Below are 21,220 nucleotides of genomic sequence, written 5' to 3' on the forward strand. Positions count from 1 at the left end.
AACTGTTGGCCTGCCTTGCACAGGGTCCTGTGTTCCATCCCCAGCACTATTGAAAAAGGAAGAAAGAAAGAAAAATAGGACACAGAGTAACTTCCTTCCAAAGAGCTTTCAGTCTTTTGGGGTCACAGTGTGGCAAGTGCTCTAAAGGCAGTGAGAGCGCTGGGAAAGAAGAGAGGTCACTTAGAGCAGAGCCTTGGTGGGAAATACTCCCACCACAGCCCAGGAGGCAGGGAAGTGACCTATGTGCCCTGGCACACAGTGGTCACAAGTGGCCAAGTGTAATGAAAGTGCTGAGTACTAATACAACTGTCAGAGTAAGAACTTGGAGACTCCTTAAAAGAGAATGGTTTCCTGACAAGTAGAGTGTTCATTTTAAGTGGGACCTTCTCACTGCTACGTGAAACCAATATGCTAGAGCTTCTTCTCTCTCTTCAACCTCAAGCCAGTAGCTCTGAGCTCACCTTCCAAATAGCACCTCTGCTTTAATGGCTGGATGTTTGAAAGGAAAAAAAAAAAGGTGTTTACCTGCATATGTGTCTGGTACCTGGGGAGGCCAGAAGAAGGTGTCAGATTCCCTGAAGCCAGAGTCATAGGCAGTTGTGAGTCTCCATGTGGGTGTTGTAAATCAAATCCATGTCTTCCAAGAGCAGCCACTGTTAGTGCATTCCACTAAGGCAGTGCATTCGGGTTTGGAAATTCCAGAAAGAAGAAATAGGGAATTCCACACCCAAAAAAGGAGAGCAGAAAGGTAGTATGATGGATGTTACCCTTAGTGGGCCTTGGATTTCTCCAAATCTGTATGAGGTGGCATTGTCAAAGAAAGAGCTGTACTGTTGGCAAATCTAGCCTTTTTGAGGTTTGACTTTGGCTAGCCCTTCCTCTAGAAACCTATGCAACATTTTTTGTCCTCCAGAGGCTCAGTCTGGTAGAAGAAATGAAATGAAGCAGAGAAGCAAGCAAATAATTAAGCTCTCATGACTGAGATGTACTCTGAAAGAAGAAAAATACAGTATATTTATAGAGGACTTAATAGTAGGCATAGAAGAATGTAGCCTTGCTAAAGGGAGGAAAACTGGGGAAAAAAAAACAGGTTTGTAAGATGCCACTCTAATGAGTAGTGTTTGTGAGACTGTCAAATATTAAGTGTTTGAATGGACAGAAAAGGTTAGAGAAATGGCTGGAGATGGGATTTTGAGAGTTACCAGTTTGCAGAAAGCAAACCTGCATTGAGATACCTAGAGGGTATGTTGAGTAGAGTGGGCTCGTATTTGTGGGCAGGGAGGGCCAGCAAAGAAATGAGGAAGAGTAGATGGGAGCTTTAGCATGTGCCTGTTACCAGGGAGGTCAGGGAGACGGGGACTCGTGGAGGAGTGTGCTTGGTCTCTTGGTAGAGAAATGGCTGGAGATTGGGCTGAATAGAAGTTGGATTGGAAGCCTGGATTCTTAATTTTGTTCATGCCCCTGGGAGGGTAGGGGTCAAGTAGCATCTGATGACTCTTTGACCACAAAGAGGTACAGAGGGGTGGGGCTAAAAGCTGAAAGAGAAATGCAGTCTTCTCAAGTGCTATTAGGAAAGATCTGAGAAATGATGCGCTGGGTTTGGGAAGAAAAATGATGGACACTGGTTCTAGGACTTCAGAATGCAGCACACAGTGAAGAGCCTTGGTGTGTAAGGAAGGAAGCTTAGTGGGGGCTAGACAGAGACTGCTACCAAAAACACTGTAAGCACTGCAGCTCACACGTATTCATATACCTTAGCTGTACTTAAGCATAGATAGCTTTCATTTCCTTGTGTCACCTTTTAATCTTTTGGAAAGCATTTTGGCGGTGTTACACTCGCAAAGCTGGCATTGTGAGGGACGATGAGATTCAGAGATTGCCTCCTATTTATTTACATGTTCATTGATGGTAACCTCTCCCTTCTCAAAATTTAGGCCTTTTCTGATGCCATTAAAAAATGGCAGGAGCTGTCACCTGAAGCCAGTGGAAAACGGAAAAAGAGGAAAGAAATGAATCAGTATTCTTTCATAGATTTCAAATTTGAACAAGGTAATGGGAAGCTGGATGTTGACGATAGCATGTAAAGTTGTAATCTAGTACCTTCTTTTTTGAGGTCACTGAAGTGGGGCACAGTACAGACCGAGGTTTACAAAGGCTCAACAAGCCTAAGAGTAACTGACCAGGATACACAGCACATTGTATAGATGGTAGCTGCTGTATTGTTGATTTCCCCTTCCTTAGGTACATTATAGCAGGAAGATGTGTGCAGTAGGAAATATCATGTCTGCACTAACAAGAAATGCTGCTAATCATAGACAAGCACTGCTCTCTCGATGTGAGAACTGGTAATACATTTGACTGGCAAATTGACCAATGAACCAACACAGGCCATTCTAGTTGTAGCTGTAATAGTTCAGAACTGTAAAGCCACTATCCTTATAAGGTTTATATGCTGCATGCTCACATCCTTATAAGGTTTATACCGTGCATGCTCTCGGTGCAGTGCAGAATAGGAGGGGCTTTGCAGTTGGTCCTCACCAAAAAAAAAAAAAAAAAAAAAAAAATGAGAAGGATTAAGCATGGTAAAACATGCCGTGGGGGGTGGGGCACGCAAGGTAGGTTGTGGGAACCCATTGTGTCCTGCCCCAGGACTGCTGGAGTGCTAGTTTGTTGACGACAGCTGGTTGGTTGGATTCCCAGTGAGTAGTGGAATTTCACTTTGTGATTATGTCTTCCAGGTAACGTAAAAATAGAAAAGAGGATGTTCTTTCTGGAAAACAAGCGTCGACACTGTAGGTCTTATGACCAGCAGGCCCTCCTTCCAGCTGTGCAGCAAGAGCAGGAATTCTATGAGCAGAAAATTAAAGAGATGGCAGAGGTAGGAAGCTGTGCTATGATCTGGGAATATGGCTTTGGGGTTCTAGTTAGCTCCCTGTTGGGGCGTGGTACATGGCTGGCTTGAGAGTTCCTTTGGGTGCTAGGGTTCCATCACTAGTACTACATGTACTCCTTTTTAAAGAAAGGCATGTTTGTTCAAGCCCCTTAAGTCTATAACACAGAAAGCTAGAGCAGCAGAGTCTTGGAGGGTTCGGGTTTCCCCATGTTTTGGGGACTAAGCCAACACTCTGCCACTGAGCTACAATGTCCAGCCCAAAATGTCCCTTTTTTGAGTGATTAACACCACAGTAAAGTTTAGTTTACTTTTAGGGGTTTTTTTGTTTGGTTGGTTTGGGTTTTTTGTTTTTTGTTTGGTTGGTTGTTTGAGAGAAAGTCACACTGTAAACCAGTCTAATCTGATATTCAGTATGGGATCCAGGCTAGTATTGAATGCTTGGAAATCCTCCTGCCTCATTACTTCAACTGCTTAGGTCAGAGGCAGGAACCACCATAACCAGCTCACAACAAAGGTTTTTTGAGTGTTTATGTGTTCTCTTTGATCAGTTATTTATTCATGTTGTTTGTTTTTTTATGGAATGAAACAAGCTTTAATACTTTATGAAGCAGGCTTCTTGTCTGCTGGCTTCTTTTCAGCACAACACAGGTTTTAAGTAGAAACAACTATATTGTAATGATAGTAACTAACCTCATGGTTTCATAAATCATATTGACATTAGAGAATATTTTTTAAAAGATTTATTTTTCTCATTCATATGATACACTGTTGCTGTCTTCAGACACACCAGATGAGGGCATTGGATCCTATGACAGATGACTGTGAGCCACCATGTGGTTGTTTGGAATTGAACTCAGGACCTCTGGAAGAGCAGTTGGTGCTCTTAACCACTGAGCCATTTCTCCAACCTGAGTTTTTTTTTTTTTAAATTCCATTTATTTATTGCGCATGTCCGTGTTTGCAGGCACACATGTCCCATGATATGCTTTTTCCTTCTCTGCTCAGGTCCCAGGGATTGAGTATGCTAGCCTTGTATTAAAGAGGCTTATATGAGAACTTAGTAAAATATTTCTTTCAGTCCCTTCAGGTGAGGAAAAAAAAGAGGAGTTTTATTTAGCTCTATACTTTCCAAATATTTCTAAATGTCAAATTCAACTGGAATATACTTATATAAATTATTTAATAAAAAACCTTCTAGACTCTGGTGACCTCAGGTACTGAGTTCCCAGGGTCTCTTTCTGTATAGCCTGGCTGTCCTAGAACTCTGTGTAAACCAGACTGACTTTAAACTCACAAAGCTCTACTCTCCTCTGCCTAGAATTAAAGGTGGATACAACCTTAACTGACACTTCTTAAAATGATAGAATTTGCTCTTGGTTGTTTTTTTTTTTTTTAATTGTGTCAAATTTGTAGCAGTCAGTGGTGATTGAGTAGTCTCTGCACTCACATTTTTTAAGATGATGATAATATCCATGTGTTGGAATATAATCCCAGCTACCTTGGAAACCAGGGCGAAATTAATAAAAGTTCAAGGCTAGCCTAGATAACTTAAGAGAAGGCCAAGGATGTGGCTGGGTGGAAGAGCATTTGACTTAGCATGAGGGAGGTCCTATGTCCAATTCCTAGACCACAATGTAAATAATAGAATGTGCCAGTGTCAGTCAGGCATGGTGGTGTATACACCTGTAGTCCCAGCACTGGGGAGACTAAGGCAGGGGAATTACAAGTTCAAGGCCAGCTTGATCTGTATATTGAGACCCTATCTTTAAAAAAAGCAAAAAGAAAAACTGCTTTCACATGGAAATATCTTTGATGAAAATCCAAGGTAGTGCTTGTTGCTGTTTTCCTACAAATTTTGAAGTTCTGTGGAACAGAGAAGTCCGGGAGTGCTCTTACAGCATCTGGACTTAGTGAAAACTTACCCTGAGGAGATCCACTTGTCAGCTGAGTTGAGAAGAGCTGAATCAGCACATACACACCCCCTTAATTATCTCTGTATCACCAAAAAACATGAAGAAAACAACTGGTAAAAAATTACTGAGTAATCAAAATTAAGTATATGGGTAGACACTTTCAAAATGAAATGGTGGTATATATGTGTGTGGGTAACAATTATATATCTCAAGCAGCTATAGAATTTGAAGAAAGTGTTTATCTTGATCCATCACAGAATCACATTTGTTAATACCACCATGGGAGGTTGCAGAGATAGCTCAGAGATTAAGATGAAGCACTGAATGCTCTTCCAAAGGACTTAGGCTCAATCCCCAGCGCTCACATGATAGCTTACAATCATCTGCAAGTCCAGTACTGGGGCATCTGATGCCTTTCTCTGGCCCTCTGTGGGTACCAGACACACACACATAGTATACAGACATGTATATAGGAAAAATACCTATACATAGAAAGTTAAATTTAAAATCACAGAGCTAACCAAAGCATGATTTTTAAAGTGGATTATCTGTTACTTATAGTTATGATTAACCTTATATCCAAATTGTCCTAACCAGTGGCAGCCCCTTTGTCCTGATCTGGTACTCTCTGACTATATCTTAGCTTTCTGGCATGGTGAAGTGGTCTGGTTTTTCTGGTCTTGTCTTTCTGTTGTTACTTCTATAAGGAGGAAGGGGTAGACTTGGCTTATATTATTACCATATAACCATTCATCATCTAAGGAAGTCATGACAGGAACTAAAAACAGGGCAGGATCAGGATCCTGGAGGCAGGAGCTGATGCAGATGCCATGGGGGTGCTGCTTACTGGCTTTTCATGGCTTACTCAGCCTGCTTTCTTATAAAATCCAGGACCACCAGCCCAGGGATGGCACCACCCACAATGAGCTGGGTCCTTCCCTGTCTAATCACTAATTAAGAAAATGCCCTCAGCCAGGCAGTGGTGGTGCATGCCTGTAATCCCAGCACTCTGGGAGGCAGAGGCAGGCGGATTTCTGAGTTTGAGGCCAGCCTGGTCTACAGACTGAATTCCAGGACAGCCAGGGCTACACAGAGAAACCCTGTCTCAAAAAAAAAACAAATCCCAAAAAAAAAAAAAAAAAAAAAGGAAGAAGAGGAGGAGGAGGAAGAAAGAAGAAGAAAGAAGAAGAAGGAGGAGGAGGAGGAGGAGAAGAAGAAGAAGAAGAAGAAAGAAGAAAAAAATGCCCTCTAGGAGAGATGGCTTAGTTGTTAAGAACACTGACTGCTCTTCCAGGGGTCCTGAGTTCAAATCCCAGCAACCACATGGTGGCTGACAAAACCGTCCATAATGAAATTGCTAGATATAACAATAAATAAATCTTGAAAAAAAAGTTCCCTCTAGGCACATGTTTTGGCCAGGCATTGCAGCTATGCCATTAATCGCTTGAACAGGAGGGAGACATGTTCTTTTGTGAGTTTGAGGCCAGCCTGGTCTGCATAGTGAGTTCTAGGACAGCCAGGCCAGGACTACATAGAGAGGTCTATCTGAAAAAAATTTTTTTTACTGTTGAGTTCACACCACATGCCTCCTTTATGGTCAGCTCTTTTCCATCTTCTGCAGCAATACAAAAATGCTGTTTGCTTCCCAACTTAACCTGCAAATTGTGTTATCTAACTTGTTTTTGGCCCATTTGGCTTTCTGTTTGCTTATGCTGTGCTGTGCTATTCCAGAGTGTTGTGTGTTGGTATGTTTCTTTATTCACTTCATAGATTTATGCTCTGGTAGCTTTCTCATCTACTAAACAAGGTTAACTGAAGGGATACCTTTAATAATGTAGAGATGAAGTCCATGCTAATGGCTTATGGTTTCTTTGTACACTGGTATCTGAATGCGTGATTCTTTTGTTCTTCAGCATGAAGACTTTTTGCTTGCCCTGCAGATGAATGAAGAACAGTATCAAAAGGTATTTTGAAATCTCACCAAGTTAATTTATTCTGCGTTTTCTCATTTGGGCTTTTGAAATCAAAATTTTTTATATAAAATATCCTGTTGATTTGTCAGTGTGCAGTTCACTCAAAAGTCACAGTCAATAATCAGCTAGAGGCAGCTGCCTTTATATATGACCAAAGCAGAACTAAAAGGAGATAGGTATGTTCTTAAAGAGCATGAACAAAAATCCCTAATACAAAATTTTTGTGTGCCTGGCCCTTTAGATGACGTTTTTCTTCAGTGGCAGTTGGCTCTTGGGCTTCTAGGAAGAGGAGAGGATATACAATCGAGCCAAGGCTGAAAGGAATGAAAGGAGCAGGAAGAAAGGAATGGAGAGAGTGTAGTATTAGTAGGCAGAAGTCAGGAGACAGAAGGGTAGGTCAGGGAGGAAGAAGGAAGGTTGAGTGGAAAAGAGCAGAGAGGATGACAGACCATTGGAAGTGGACTGGGCTAGCAGACTGCAAAGACATTGACGGCTGGGCCAGAAGAGGCTGAGCTGGGCAGTGCCAGAGAAGGCACTGTGAGGAGACCGATGGAGGAAGCACCATGAGGAGCCACAGACGGGAAATATCAATATACATTGATAGAGACAAAAAATTATAAAGCAAGAGGGGACATTTTTACATTTTAAATTTTTTACTTTTTTTTTTCCAAAAAGCTACAGAAGTCCACTTGTCAGTTCTAGATGGAAATGTAGAACTCGGATTTGCTATATGTAGCCTTGGGCCAGGGGTTTCTATGCTGTATCTGCCAACTTGCTTAGTGGCCTTTGGGAGCATACTGAGAATGAGACTGACTCTCTCATCAGTGAGCCCTGACATTACATGAATTTAAGAATGTGACTTAAATTGCTTTCCTCAGTCTTTTTTTTTTTTTTTTTAATATCTAAGTACACTGTAGCTGTCTTCAGACACTCCAGAAGAGTGTCAGATCTTGTTACAGATGGTTGTGAACCACCATGTGGTTGCTGGGATTTGAACTCACGACCTTCAGAAGAGCAGTCAGTGCTCTTAACCACTGAGCCATCTTTCCAGCACTGCTTTCCTCAGTCTTAACCAAAAGCAAGGGCTGGCTTAAGATCTTTTTACACTCCTGTCTTTGAACAAAATCCAGCTTTAGAAAGCTTCTGGGATAATGTGTCCCGGGTTAACCCTTTATAGTCACATCAGCATCTGTTGGAGCGACTGGGCTGCTTGCTGTCTTTAGCTATGGTGTAGTGTTACTCTGATATCCTGAATTAAGCTTTTTTTTTTTTTTTTTTTTTTTTTTAAACCTGCTTTTTGAGACAAGATCTTACTCCATAGCCCTGGTTGGCCTCAAACTCTAGTTCCCCCTTTCTCATTGTCTGTAGTACTGTTGTCACACATACATTGCTATGGTACCCAGATTCAGAGCTAGGTTTAGACAGCAAAAACATTTCTTGTTGTTTGGTGTCTCATAGGAGTTAGTATTGGCCTCATTATGTGTAGGGGCAGGGAAGTGTGTAGAGCTATACATGAGACCTCACTTCTTGGGGGTGGGTATGGGGACATTAACATATATCTTTTTTGGCTTACAGGATGGCCAGCTGATTGAATGCCGCTGTTGCTATGGGGAGTTTCCATTTGAAGAGCTGACACAATGCGCTGATGCTCACTTGTTCTGCAAAGAATGCCTCATCAGATATGCCCAAGAGGCAGTGTTTGGATCTGGAAAGGTAAGGGTAGTGCACGCAAATATGAAAGGTGACCATGCTTATGAACAGGCACAGTTGTGTGGCAGCACAGTTCTACTAATAGGCTGATATATGCATGATCTGCATGTCATGTAGGCTCTGAGTACAGTAGGTTTCCTGACTCACTCGTGCCCTGTGTCTAGCTCCACAGGGCTCCTCTCTTAGCACTCACCTTGCTGGTCACAATCAGATAAAGCTCAGGATGAGTCTTCATTTTATTTGAGCATATGAAAGTGCTTTAGTATCTTTTCACATACTTTAAAATGTTTTGATAGTTGCTTTAAAAAGATACAATACATTTAAGTAAGATTGTATTTTATCTCTTCTAGCGAACAGAGCAGAGTAAAAGTGACCCGTGGGCACAGGCCTATAATCCATTGTGTAGCAGACCTAGGGAGGAGGTTCACAGGTTCAAGGCCAGCCTGAGCAACTTAGTGAGACACTGTCTCAAAGGAAAGGGATGTAGCTTAGCAGTAGAGTGTTTGCCTATCATGTTTAAGGCCCTGGGTTCCCCAGTCTTGACAGAGAAGGGGAAAGAAGAGAGGGGAAAAAAACTTAACACAGTGATTCAGAATATAGCCATGACCTTTATTTTTATAGATTTTCACATGTGGTACTGTATTTGCATCACACACACACTAACACACACACACACACACACACACACACACACACACACAGTCTATCCAACATCTCCTGTACCTATCATTCCTCAAATTTTTGGTCTCTTATCCTGTGTGTGTGTGTGTGTGTGTGTGTGTTTTGAGATAGTGTGTGCGCGCGCGCTCATGCACATACAAATATGATCTGCTAAGTTAGTGCTATATGTGTTTGTTTGGGGGGTTATCCCTAGAGAAAACTGATTCTCCCTCTATTAGCAGCCTCTCATCTGAACCTCTTCATTTCCAGTAGGACCTTGAGAGATTTCTCCCATCTGTGTTGGCAGCCAATGCTTCCAACCACCAAGCCATCTTTGTAGCCTCCAAATATAACCTTATAAATAGCCTTGAGTATCACTTGTCATATGAACCATTAGCATCGTATACTTCCCATGGTTCACTGAAAAATTACCATGGGTATGTAAATCCTGAGACAAATCTGCATTGGTAAGTAATTGTACCCTTCAAAATAAAAAATCCTAAAAGACCAGGAAATACTGAGAAACACTCTGTGAGGACAGGGAGGGAAAGCCTCAGCCTCCAGCCCTCCCACTAATTGCTTAAAGCACTGTCTGCCCCCATGGCCCTGGGCCTGTGGATCTCTTCCACTAGGTGCTCAGCCAGGCACTCAGTTCTGCAGTTGTCATCACTACACACTCTGTAAGTCAATTCAGTTTGAAATCACCTGTCTGTGGAAACACAAGATTCTATAGGTTGAAGCGTCTGGACCATCTGTCACTCAACTACAAACTGGGGTTTTCATGACTTGCTCATTAGGCTTGGTTGACTTATTTAAAGAAGTTCTCAAGAGAAATGCTTATGCTTCATATTTGTTACAAAGGTTGTTTAAAAGCTCCAGGTCAGCAGACTGATAAGGAGGGAGAGAAGGAGGGAAGGAGAGAGGAAGAGTAGGAGGGAGGGGTAGATATGTAGATAGAATGAACAAGGTCCCTAATATACAAAGTCTGTCTCTGTTGAGTTAGGAGCCATCACCATCCCAGCAAGGGCATGGAGCTTTGGTCCCCTTCCTGTAAGCCTCCCATGGAGCACCCAAAAGTTCTCCAGGTCCTGTCCTTTGGACTTCTAAGGAGTTGAGGTGTCAACAGCTTATAGAAATGGAATTAGACAAGAGCCTGATAGACTAGAGAAACCACCAAGGATGTTCAGAGCCTTCCTTCCCTCTCTGTGATGTGACCCATTTGAAATTGAAGTTCTTAGAGTGCAGTCACATACCAAGTTCAGAGAATTGCTTTATGGCTGCCTCCAATACAAAAGACAAGAAAGAATTGTAGTGTGTGTATATGTGTGTGTGTGTGTATATATATATATATATTTTTTTTTTTTGGACTAGTCTTCAAGAGAAATTTTGTGGCCTGCCTTGGGAAAGAAAAAGGAGCAGTTGAAATAGGGGCATGAAAGGATCAAAGGGACTGTTTTCTCAGGCTGACAGTACTCAGCATTATAGCAAATGGCTGTCTCTCAACTTTATCACTCAGTTGTTTTGAAGCTGCTTCTGGAACCAAGGACAAAAGGTCAAACACTTTAAACCCTATTGTTCTAGTCACTGAGGAAGTAATAGGGGCCATGGGAACCATGATTGAAAAAAATCAAAATATCTGTACAGTTTGGAAGAGAAGAGAGAGAGCTCACAGCCAGAAGTCATGTGGGATCCTATACCAAAAAAGGCGTAAGCGGAAAACCTGGTGAATCTTGTGCCTCAGCTTCTTCCCCTGGAAAAGGAAGATGCTCGGGGACTATTGGGAACATTAAGTGAAGTCATTTCTGTGTGTTCACTTTAAGATGTGCCTTTTCTTATGGTTCTTCAGAGATCTAGCTAGCATGTTCCCTCCCTGTAGCCCTGGCTGTTCTGGAACTCACTCTGTAGACCAGGCTGGCCTCGAACTCAGAAATCCGCCTGCCTCTGCCTCCTAAGTGCTGAGATTAAAGGCGTGTGCCACCACTGCCCAGCTCTTTTTGGTTTTTAAGAAATACAAACTTTCTCTGTGTAACAGTCTTAGTAATGATGTATTTGAAAGTTTTTTGAGCCATGGGCATGTAGGCCAGATGGTGACTAGGTGCCTGAAAGTGCTTCATGTTGTAATCTTCCAATGACATTGTAAGGCATTTTCACTGGATGTGGATATGAAATTGCCCCCATCCTGGCTAGAACAGAGTTGGGGGAAGAGATGGGGATATTGCTATTCCATATGTGAAGTTTGCTTCAGGTCTTCACTGGAGACCACACTTGAACTCTGCTGTCCCTGAAACTTTCTTGTTTATATTGATTTTCATCCAAAGGAAGTCAGAGTAGAAGCTGAAACCACTCCCTCCGGTATTTCAAACCTAGTGTAACCTCCCCCCCCCCCCCCCCAGTTCTCAGAGAGTCTCGACCTTTGGAGACTCTACAAGTGAACCAGCTTACTTCAGACACTGAAGCCAGCCTCTCCTAGTTCAGTGAGCTGTGTCACCCTAGCCACTGGTGTTCCTTCTTTATAGATTATAGTGTGGGCTGCTGGAGGTTCTGATAGGATCAAAGAAGGCCTTTATGTTCTTACCAATGACTTCCTAGTTTACAGAGTGATTTCTCAGAAGAGACGGTCTTTGCTGCCTCCATGTTTGTGCTCTTGTCCCTTCCCTTGAAAGATGTGTTTGACATCCTTTACTCTTTGGTATTCTGAATCCCTGGTTAACTTTTTTCTTTGCCTGCTTACTCTATTCTAGTCAGAACTCAGCTGCATGGAAGGCAGTTGTACATGCTCCTTCCCAACCAGTGAGCTGGAGAAGGTGCTCCCGCAGACCATTCTCTACAAATACTATGAACGGAAAGCTGAAGAAGAAGTTGCTGCAGCCTATGCTGATGAGCTTGTGCGGTGAGTTCTGAGATCTACTCCTTCCCCACGGTAAAGTCTGCTCTTACCAGGCAAGACGAGTCTGTCTGGATTTTCTGGTACTTCTTGCTAAGAAATGAAACAATCAATTAAACTTTATAATGAAATCATCTATCTCTAGAATCTATCTATACACCTTACTTATTACCTAATATTCTAGCCTGTAGCTGAATCACTGTGCCCTGGGAGGGAGGAAAAGTAATGGTTACAAGTAATCCTTGAAAGCTTGAGGTATGTGGTTGACAGTAAATGTGGACTTTGGGATGGTGTCTGTGTTTTTCCTTGTAAGTGCAAGTGTAGGAGGCAGCTCAGTCTAGGTTGTAGTAATAAGGAATAAATACAAAGTACTGTTTGCTTTGATTAAGGCTCCATCTTGGTAGCACAATCCCATGAGACCCACTTTTAACCACCTTGAATGATGCCACTTTCCTGTTATTCTGTTATTCCAGGTGCCCCTCCTGCAGCTTCCCTGCTCTGTTGGACAGCGATGTGAAGAGGTTCAGCTGCCCCAACCCGCGCTGCCGAAAGGTAAGGAAGACAGTGGTTTGTTTTCTAGCACATTGCTTGAGTTTGGCTTGCTATCCAGGTAGCCCATGTAGGTTGTGCTCTATGATCTGCATCCTGATGCATGAGAATAGTTTGCCTCTCTGTCCTTGTATCAAGTGAAGACTTGTGATTGATGGTAGTTGGCATAGTTAAAGACAGATGCTGTGATACAAAATGTGTTTGCTTCTGCTGGGTCGTAGATTGTGCTTGTTCTTTTCCCTGTCCTGTACTCAAATACAGCATATGCACATACATACACTTCCTGTAATTTTCAAAGCCCAAGTGATACTTCTTTGATTAAAGGCTAAGCACCATGTTAGCATCTATGTTACATCTGGTAGGTTTTTCACACTGGTAGGTTTTCTCTCATAAGAATCGGTTATTTCGGCTGGGCAGTGGTGGCACATACCTTTTATCACAGCACTTGGGAGGCAGAGGCAGGTGGATTTCTGAGTTCGAGGCTGGCCTGGTCTACAGAGTGAGTTCCAGAACAGCCAGGGCTACAGAGAAACCCTGTCTCAAAAAACCAAATCCAAAAAACCAGAGAGAGAGAGAGAGAGACAGAGACAGAGACAGACAGACAGACATAACTAAATGAAGTTATACGTTGTGTTCTCCATTTAGTGAGGAAGAGGTAATAATAACTGCTGAGAGATGCCACAGCAGGTAAGAGCACTGGCTGCTCTTCCAGAGGACCTGGGTTCAACTTAAGAGAGGAGACCAAATGTGGTGTTTCATACTTTTGATTACCTGCACTCAGGAGGCAAAAACAAGCAGATAACATCTCTATGAGTTCAAGGCCACACTCATCTATATAGCAAGTTCCACTTTAGCCAGGGCTACACTGTAAGACCCTCTCCTTTCCTGTCCTCCCCTCCCCCCTTTTCTTTCCTTCCTTCCTTTCAGTGTGAAGCATCTATATAAATCAATGGATTTTTCAGCAGAAACCTTGTAAACAAAGAAGTCTGGTAGCTTAAAGTGTTGAAAAAAAGTAACCTTTAGCCAAGCCAAGAAAATTATATTTGATAAAACTATTCTTCAAAAATTAGAAAGGCCAGGCATGGTGGCACACATCTTTAATTCCAGTATTCAGAAGGCAGAATTAGAATCAATGTGAGTTCTGGGCCAGTCTGATCTACATAGAAAGTTCCAGACTAAGGCTACCTAGTGAGACACTGTCTTAAAAATTAGAGGAAGCAGCAGCAACGACATAGGACAAATTCGAGTATATGAAACATTTCTCTGCTGAGATCAAGAACAAGATAAGATGTGTTAGTTACAAAAGCTTGGGATAACCAGCTTACGGAGAGAAAGGACATATTTTGCCTGCCTTAGAGTTTAATTAATGTTTCTATTGTGTTTGGCCTTGGTAAAGGCAGAATGTCATAACAGAAGCTTGTGAACAGAAGCAGTCACCTCACAGCTATGGTCATGAAGAGACAGGAGCCCCACAGTCCCTTTCTGAGGTATCAGACAAACGAGCACACACACACACACACACACACACTCACTCTCTCTCTCTCTCTCTACCTCCTGCCCCGGTAACCTAGGGATGTAATAATATCAGTCCTTGGGGGACAGCACAGAGCCGGAGTGTAGCATTAGCTCATCTGTTCAGCATGACATCAGAAGCCCCAAAGAAAAAAAGATATTCATACCAGCAAGGGGGGAAATTATCTATTCACAATTGATTTGGCTCTTGACTTGGTTTGGGCTTTTAGTGCTAGTGATGGAACCCAGAGCCTCACATATATGATCTGGAGAAACAGCAAAGCTAGAGGTCTCACAGTTTCCTATTTCAAAGCATGTTACAAAACTATAGTTACACACATGCAGGTGAAACACTCACATATAAAATAAAAGTAAATATTTTTAAGGAAACAAAATCCTGTCAGGCTGCTGGGCCAGGACCTGAGTACCTCTTCCCATCTGAGACACCTCACTTGAACTAGACTGCAAGGGTTTTGTTTTTGTTTTTCAAAACAGGATTTCTTCGTGTGACTCTTGACTGTCCTGGAACTTGTTCTGTAGAAAAGGCTGGTCTTGAACTCACAGAGATCTGCCTTCCTCTCCCTCCTGAGTGCTGGCATTAAAGGGGGGGTACACCACCACCATGCAGCAGGAATTCGGGGTTTTTGTTCTGTTTTGTTTTCTGTTGTTGGTGGTGGTGGTTGCTTGCTTGCTGTCCTGGAACTCTGTAGACCAGGCAGCCCTCTGGAGATCTACCTACCTGTGCCTTCCAAGTGCTGGGACTAAAGGAGTGCATCACCCCCACCACTGGGCGGAACTAGAGATTTAAATTTATGTCCTGAAACCATAAAGCTCTGAGAACAAAACAGGAGAAACTTCCTAACACGGCTAATCTCTTAGTACTGATTTCCTGTATGACACCAAAAAGAAAGCAGTAAAAGGAAAACTAGACAGATGGATGGCATCAAACCAGACTTCTAGACCTCAGGGAACAAAGTAGAACTCATGTTAATTGCAGCATTATCCACCATTCCTATGAAACCGAAACCATTGAATGACCATTTACAGATGAATGGCTAAAAAACTGTGGTATATGTATTTAATGGAATACTCTTCATCTTGAGATAGAAATCTTGTTCTGTGAAACAGCTAGGATGTGCTTTGAGGACACCATCCTAAGTGAAATTAGCAAGTCCCAGGAGGCCAGATGCTGCATGATTCCTTCCACTCATGTGCAGTTTCTTAAGTAACCAGATGCAAGTAGCAGGAATCTGAACAGTAATTGCCAGATCTAGGCATAGGGGAAATAGGAATTACTGTGCAGTGAGTAGTTTGAATCAGGCCAGATGAAAAGTTTTTGATACGTGCTTATACAACATTTTGCTTATAGCTAGCAGTTCATAATGGACCTCACATCATGTGTTCTCAGTTTTTGCAAAGGACAGGGCATTTAGTTTACTTCCTGTTCCCCTGCTAAGATCGACAAGCACCATGATTGAAAAATGGCTCTGGTGCTGCTAAGCTTCAGGTTTGTCTCAGCAGCATTTTCAGATCCCAAGGATCAGAACTAACTGGCTGGGAACCTAGAGAAGAGGAACAACAGGCTTAGAGTGATCTGTGAGTAAAGCAAGATGCAGGTGAGTCTTCTGCTTCGATCCACTGCATCAGTGATTTAATGGGAATCTCAGAGGATTTCAGCAGGAAAAAACAAGTTGATGTTGCTTTGAACATGTAGGGATTTCAAGATAGAAGTAAACTGTGTGTTTGCCCGGTGCCTACCAGTACAGTTCTAAGTGCACATTTGTGAAGTGACTAGGTCACCCAGTCTGGAGAGACTGAGACTGGAGAAGGAGTGTGGAATCTGGAGTTTGATGCAGTTTTGAAAGGACAGTGGCCCAGTAGGGAGATGCTTACTGTGCAGATGTTGGGTGATTCTCAGAGCTGCCTTCTGCTGATTCATCTTATTTGCAGTATCCATAATGAAGAGATGCAGCACAGGATATTATAGTTTCCGGGACCATCTGCTTCAGAATTTAACCTTTACTTATAGATAATGCCACTCATGCTCTAAGTTCTTTTTCTGCTCTTGGAGGAAAGGGTCTGTATGAGATAAGATAAAAGTCAAACCTATAGTAGAATGCAAAGAGATATGAACTGTGAACTGTAGAACAAGCTGCCACTAGATGGCACTAGTATTCCACAGGAAAAGTGCCTTCTCCCCCTTGGGTTTTTCCAAACTAGATGTGTCAGCACAACTGTCTTGTAAGGAGAATTGATAAAATTCTTTCAGGTTATATTGCTAAAGCAAACTACTTCGTGCATTCAGATTGCATGGCAGAAATGGCTGTACTGTTAGGACATCTGCCTTTTCCTTTGTACTTACCCCAATTTTATAGATGGCGCCCTTTCTCTTCAACAAGATGGCTGAACTGGCAGTTAATCCTTGAGGATTTTGCATGTGTAAAAAGTGAGCCATGAGCTAATTTTGTCCTATGTAAGACCAAAGGCATCTGCTTTCTCACTTCAGTGTTTGCCAGGAAGCTACACTCCAGTTGGAGTTTCAGGAACCTGTCACTGAGATGAGGCTTTGATGGTGATGCATTATCTGGAAGAGACTTGGTGCCCAGGATCCTTGAAGACTGAGACTTAAGACTGTGTTCTGTAAAATAGTTCTCATGGATGTGATGGAATGAGTGTGTGTCTGGGCCTTCATTTCCTTGGTGTACTCTTATATAAGGCATTCATCAGCTTGATTCAGCCTGTTCCTTTTAGCAGTGATTAAGTGTGTGTTTGATATGGAGTGGAAGAGGGTAAATTTTGGCAGGTTCTGAGATGGTTTCCAGTATTCTATGGAATATTTTTTCTTAGGTTCAGACATTTCCCTGTCGAATCTCTTTCTACCCTCTTAGATCCACAAGTCTGCTTTGTATTCCACAGTACACATAGAGCTTTCTAGAAAATTGGCCAGAGTAATGAGGTATAGATTCACCAGTCCACAGAGTTGTATGAAAATAACATGAAGAAACTCTTGTTTAGATTCTTTCTGTGGACACTGAAAATGTGAATCGGTTATGTAATCAATCACCCATCTCTGCCCAAGATCAATTGACTTTGGCTTTTTTGTCAGTTTCCACCTACACACCCTCTTCCTTGCTTATCTTTTTGACAGTTGTCAGGTCCTATGCCATCCTCTGTAGCCTTCAGTGCTCATAACTCTATAGTGTCTGTGAAATATTACCAAAATTTACATCTGCAGTAATCCAGTTTGTCATTAAAAAACAAAAAACAACAACAAAATAAAATGGGAATCTGCAGCTGCCTGCAGTAGCTAAATGGCTGTGTGGAGAGAATGTAAATTATCCAGCTGTCACTGCCAAGACAACCCCAGCTGTCCTACCAGACCATTGGCACTTACTGGCCACATACTAATTGGGGAACCTAGCAAGTCTGCTGACTTCTGTACTAAACCAAGCCTTCACATTACCCAGAGATGATGCAGCTTGGGCTTTATGTCCCTCCTGTCAGGGACAACCTTTAAATCAGGAAGTTACAGTGACAAGAACCAAAAGTCTTGGTTACAAAAAGATTCTTAAGCCTATAGGTGAGGGCTCACTTACTGTAATAAAACCCATACTACATTATTAGAGTCAGAAAAGGAGGAGTTAGACTAGGAAGTCCTTGTTCTGAATGTGGTCTGCTCTTCCTACAGTTTCCAGGAGGTCTTACTGAAGAGCTTCAGGTCTCCGGTGCTGTGGTGTTACTGTGCTTTCTGTGTGTCCATTATGGATGGAACAGAGTCCTTGACTCATTGCTGGTCATTACAGAGAGTGGACACTGAAGCTTGACATCAGGTGGTGTACAGTGGTAGAGCTAGAAACCCAAAGGAAAGCCCCAGGGTGTATCCCTAGGCCATAGCTTGGAGCCATCCTTCCACCAGACAAGCAGAAGCCAGCACAGTAGCAAAGGGTTTCAGAGTTGCACTGGTTTTGCTCAAATATTTTTGTCAGTTTCCACTTTTACATTCTCTATAGCAGGGGTTAGGTTTATTTTTAGTTTTTGGTTTTGTTCAAGACAAGGTTTCTCTGTATAGCCCTGGCTGTCCTAGAACTCACTCTGTTGACCAGGCTGGCCTTGAACTCAGAAATCCACTTGCCTCTACCTCCCAAGTGCTGGGATTACAGGTGTGCGCCACCACTGCCCAGCTTATAGCAAGGTTAGAAAGGTAACTCAGTAGCTAACAGCACTGGCTGTCTTGCAGAGGATCTGGGTTCAGTTCCTAATGCACCTTTGAGCTGTCCTTAATTCCAGTTCTAGTAATCTGGTGCTGCCTTCTGGCCTCCATGGGCACCAAGCACACACACACAGTGCACATGCATATATTGCAGGTAAGATACTTATATGCATAAAGTAAAAATTAATCTTAAAAAATTCTCTGTAAGAACAATTCCTACAACTGTACTTCATGGGTTTCTTGACCCTGGAATGGTATTTGACAATTACACAGGCATGTCTGCTAACTGTACATGCCATACTAGTCCGGAACCAGCCACAGAACAGGGGTGTGTGTGTGTGTGTGTGTGTGTGTGTGTGTGTGTGTGTTTGTGTTTTATTCCAAGAGTGAAAACTCCACTAGTGGGTAACACTGCTTCCTCGGGGTCCCCATCTTTTCACTGGGAGTTAAATAAATCCCACAGTTGCTATTATTTACAATGACAGCCTAAAAGGGAGAAAGATAACTACCCCATACAGGAGAGGAAAATATAAACTAGAACCTTTTGTTTCCCCCTTAGCCCTAAAGGAAGTTTTTGTTTTTATATTTCATCTGCCTTCCTATCTAGAGCCATCTACACAAGCTCAGCAATCAGCAAGAAATCTGAGGGCCCCAGGGATCTAGCAGCAATTCTCCTGGGCTTTGAGTGTTTGCCCACTTGCCCAGGATCTGGCATCTCTCTGGCACTTAATTTTTCAAATCCATGAAGTAGCCTGTAATGATGGTTAAAGTGTTACTACTTCCCAGGAGACAGATCACAGAATCCTCTATTCCAGTCAATCGAAAGCATGTCTTTCTCCTCTGTCAACACTGCACAGCACAAATCTTTTTGGTATGCTTTCTTGGTAAGCTATCTGTTTTGAGAGTTGTCTTGAAGATTGTTGGTGATACTTAAGTTAGTATTCATTGATGAAGTCCTGTGGGCTCAGATCTGTATACTGGGTATTTGGGAGGGTATGGAAAGTCAGTTAAACTCATGGCTACCTGCAGAAAAAGGACAGCACATTGTTTACCTAGAGGGACTTAGATTCCAGTTCCTCCCCTTCCTAGAATTGTGATCTATACTAAATATTCCCCTGACCACATTTCCACTGTCTGTAAAATGAAAACTTTACATAGTACTAAGAAAAACAAATGGTTTAATACAGACAATGCTAAGGTCCAGTGAGTGTCTAGTGCTTTATGCCATTCAGTAGTGGCTGTGAGTGTGATGGACCAGTGAGAGACATGCCCAGTATGAGAGGAATTTTTAGAAAGCCAGGCCTTCTTGATATTTTTGTTACTGTACATGTACGTGATCAGGCATAACATCCCATCAGGAAGCAAATCTCTCATCACTCATGTTGTATTTTAAAATTGGGTTTGAAACACTCATTTCTAACCAGCTTTCAGTCTGCAGCAACATAAAAGGGAGGGGTAGGTCTGGGTTTGGTTTTGAGACAGGGACTCTTTATATACCCCAAACTGGCCTTGAACTAACTTCAGCCTCCTAATGCTACGCTTACAGGCCTGAAGTAATGAGGAAGACTTTACAACTCCCCACACTAGGCATATTATAGCTTAGTAGTAAAATGCTTCCCCAGCACAGGTAAGCCTGCAAGTTCAATCTCTAACACCATAAAAGAGAAAAGAAAGGAAGGGTGGACATGATTCCTACCCACCAACCCAACTTACCCTGGCTCCAAGAAGACCCCGTATGCCCAGGGAAAGCTTTCCCCTGAGGAAGGCAGCCTGTGGGCTGCTGCTGTTACTGTCGTCCTTGTCCTGTCCACAGCTCTGCTGAGCCCTCGCTTCTTGCATTGCTCATTGCTTTCCCACTGGTATCCACAAGGATTAGCATTTCCGGGACTGATGTTCAGAGAGGTCTAGGAAGGACCTAAAAGAAAAGTTCACAGCACACTTTGCTGGAGAACTCAGAATTAGTTACCCAAAAAAGATAAAATGTCTGTGTGGCTTGTTATTTTATTTTATTTTATTTATTTTTAAGCTTAATGGGAGGCCCTGGCCTTTACTTGAAGCAGGCTACTTCTGCCCTACAGCAGGAGTCCTTCCGGTCAGGCTGCTGTTCTCTTCTCCTCCTGCTATCCTTGGAGCAGGGCATACCTGCCACCTCTTGCTTTAACTGTGTGTTACTTCCAGAAAAAGACTGGATTTTTAATGGGTCTTTGCTTTTGAAATAGAAACTGTCCCTCTCCTAGTGGCTTTGTGGTCACTGGTTTAACTTTGCTTTTCAGACTCATCCCAACCCCATCTCATTTGCATATTCTATCAGAATCATAAACTTCCAGGGGGATCTTTCTAGAAACCACACACCAATTTACTTATGTTTTGTTAAAGTTATTTAATGGAGTTTTTCTGTGCTTATGGCTTCACTGAAAGAAAAATGTGATTTGATTGTCTTTTTTAAAAAAAATCCCTCAAAAATTGGTATCAGCAAACTGTCTTTATAAACAATGATTTAACCATCTTATCTTCACACTGATTGTGAATTACCTGGTACCAGCACTTTAATTTGTTTTAGTGATCTCATTGCGATGTCCTTGAGCAAGAGCTCTGTAAAAGAGTACGCATGTGCAGAGAGGGTGCCAAAGAGAACAGGCGTGATCGGCTCCTCCTTTGCATTCTCCGCACAGAGCACTGCAGGGTTTCCTGCTTTGCCAGGTAAAAGAGATATTGTTGCTATGGCAATACCAGAGGCAGGAAGCTCCCTGTCCTAGAGGGGCTGTATGTATCAAGGCGGAGGACATGAGAGGGAAGTGGTAGCAAAAAGATAGGAGAGCATTTACTGAGCAAAGTGGGAGCAACTCAGAGACCATAGATGTTCTTCCCGGATTCTGCATTTACTCTGAATTCAGGGTTCTTTCCCCGTTGCAGTGT

The 21,220-nt window shown here is 42.6% G+C and overlaps 1 protein-coding gene across 5 annotated transcripts in view; it reads left to right on the forward strand.

The window, feature by feature from the left end:
* Positions 1-21,220, forward strand: part of Rnf216 (ring finger protein 216) — a 108,596-nt gene that overhangs the window by 27,120 nt on the left and 60,256 nt on the right. For all 5 annotated transcript variants that reach the window (XM_052168921.1, XM_052168922.1, XM_052168920.1 and 2 more), the window contains 6 exons: positions 1,935-2,049; positions 2,739-2,878; positions 6,720-6,770; positions 8,355-8,492; positions 11,891-12,039; positions 12,507-12,585. In XM_052168921.1, the coding sequence (XP_052024881.1) occupies positions 1,935-2,049; positions 2,739-2,878; positions 6,720-6,770; positions 8,355-8,492; positions 11,891-12,039; positions 12,507-12,585 (672 nt within the window). The remainder of the gene's footprint in view (positions 1-1,934; positions 2,050-2,738; positions 2,879-6,719; positions 6,771-8,354; positions 8,493-11,890; positions 12,040-12,506; positions 12,586-21,220) is intronic.

Source organism: Apodemus sylvaticus, chromosome 22 (assembly GCF_947179515.1).
Source record: "Apodemus sylvaticus chromosome 22, mApoSyl1.1, whole genome shotgun sequence".
NCBI classification, from domain to species: domain Eukaryota; kingdom Metazoa; phylum Chordata; class Mammalia; order Rodentia; family Muridae; genus Apodemus; species Apodemus sylvaticus.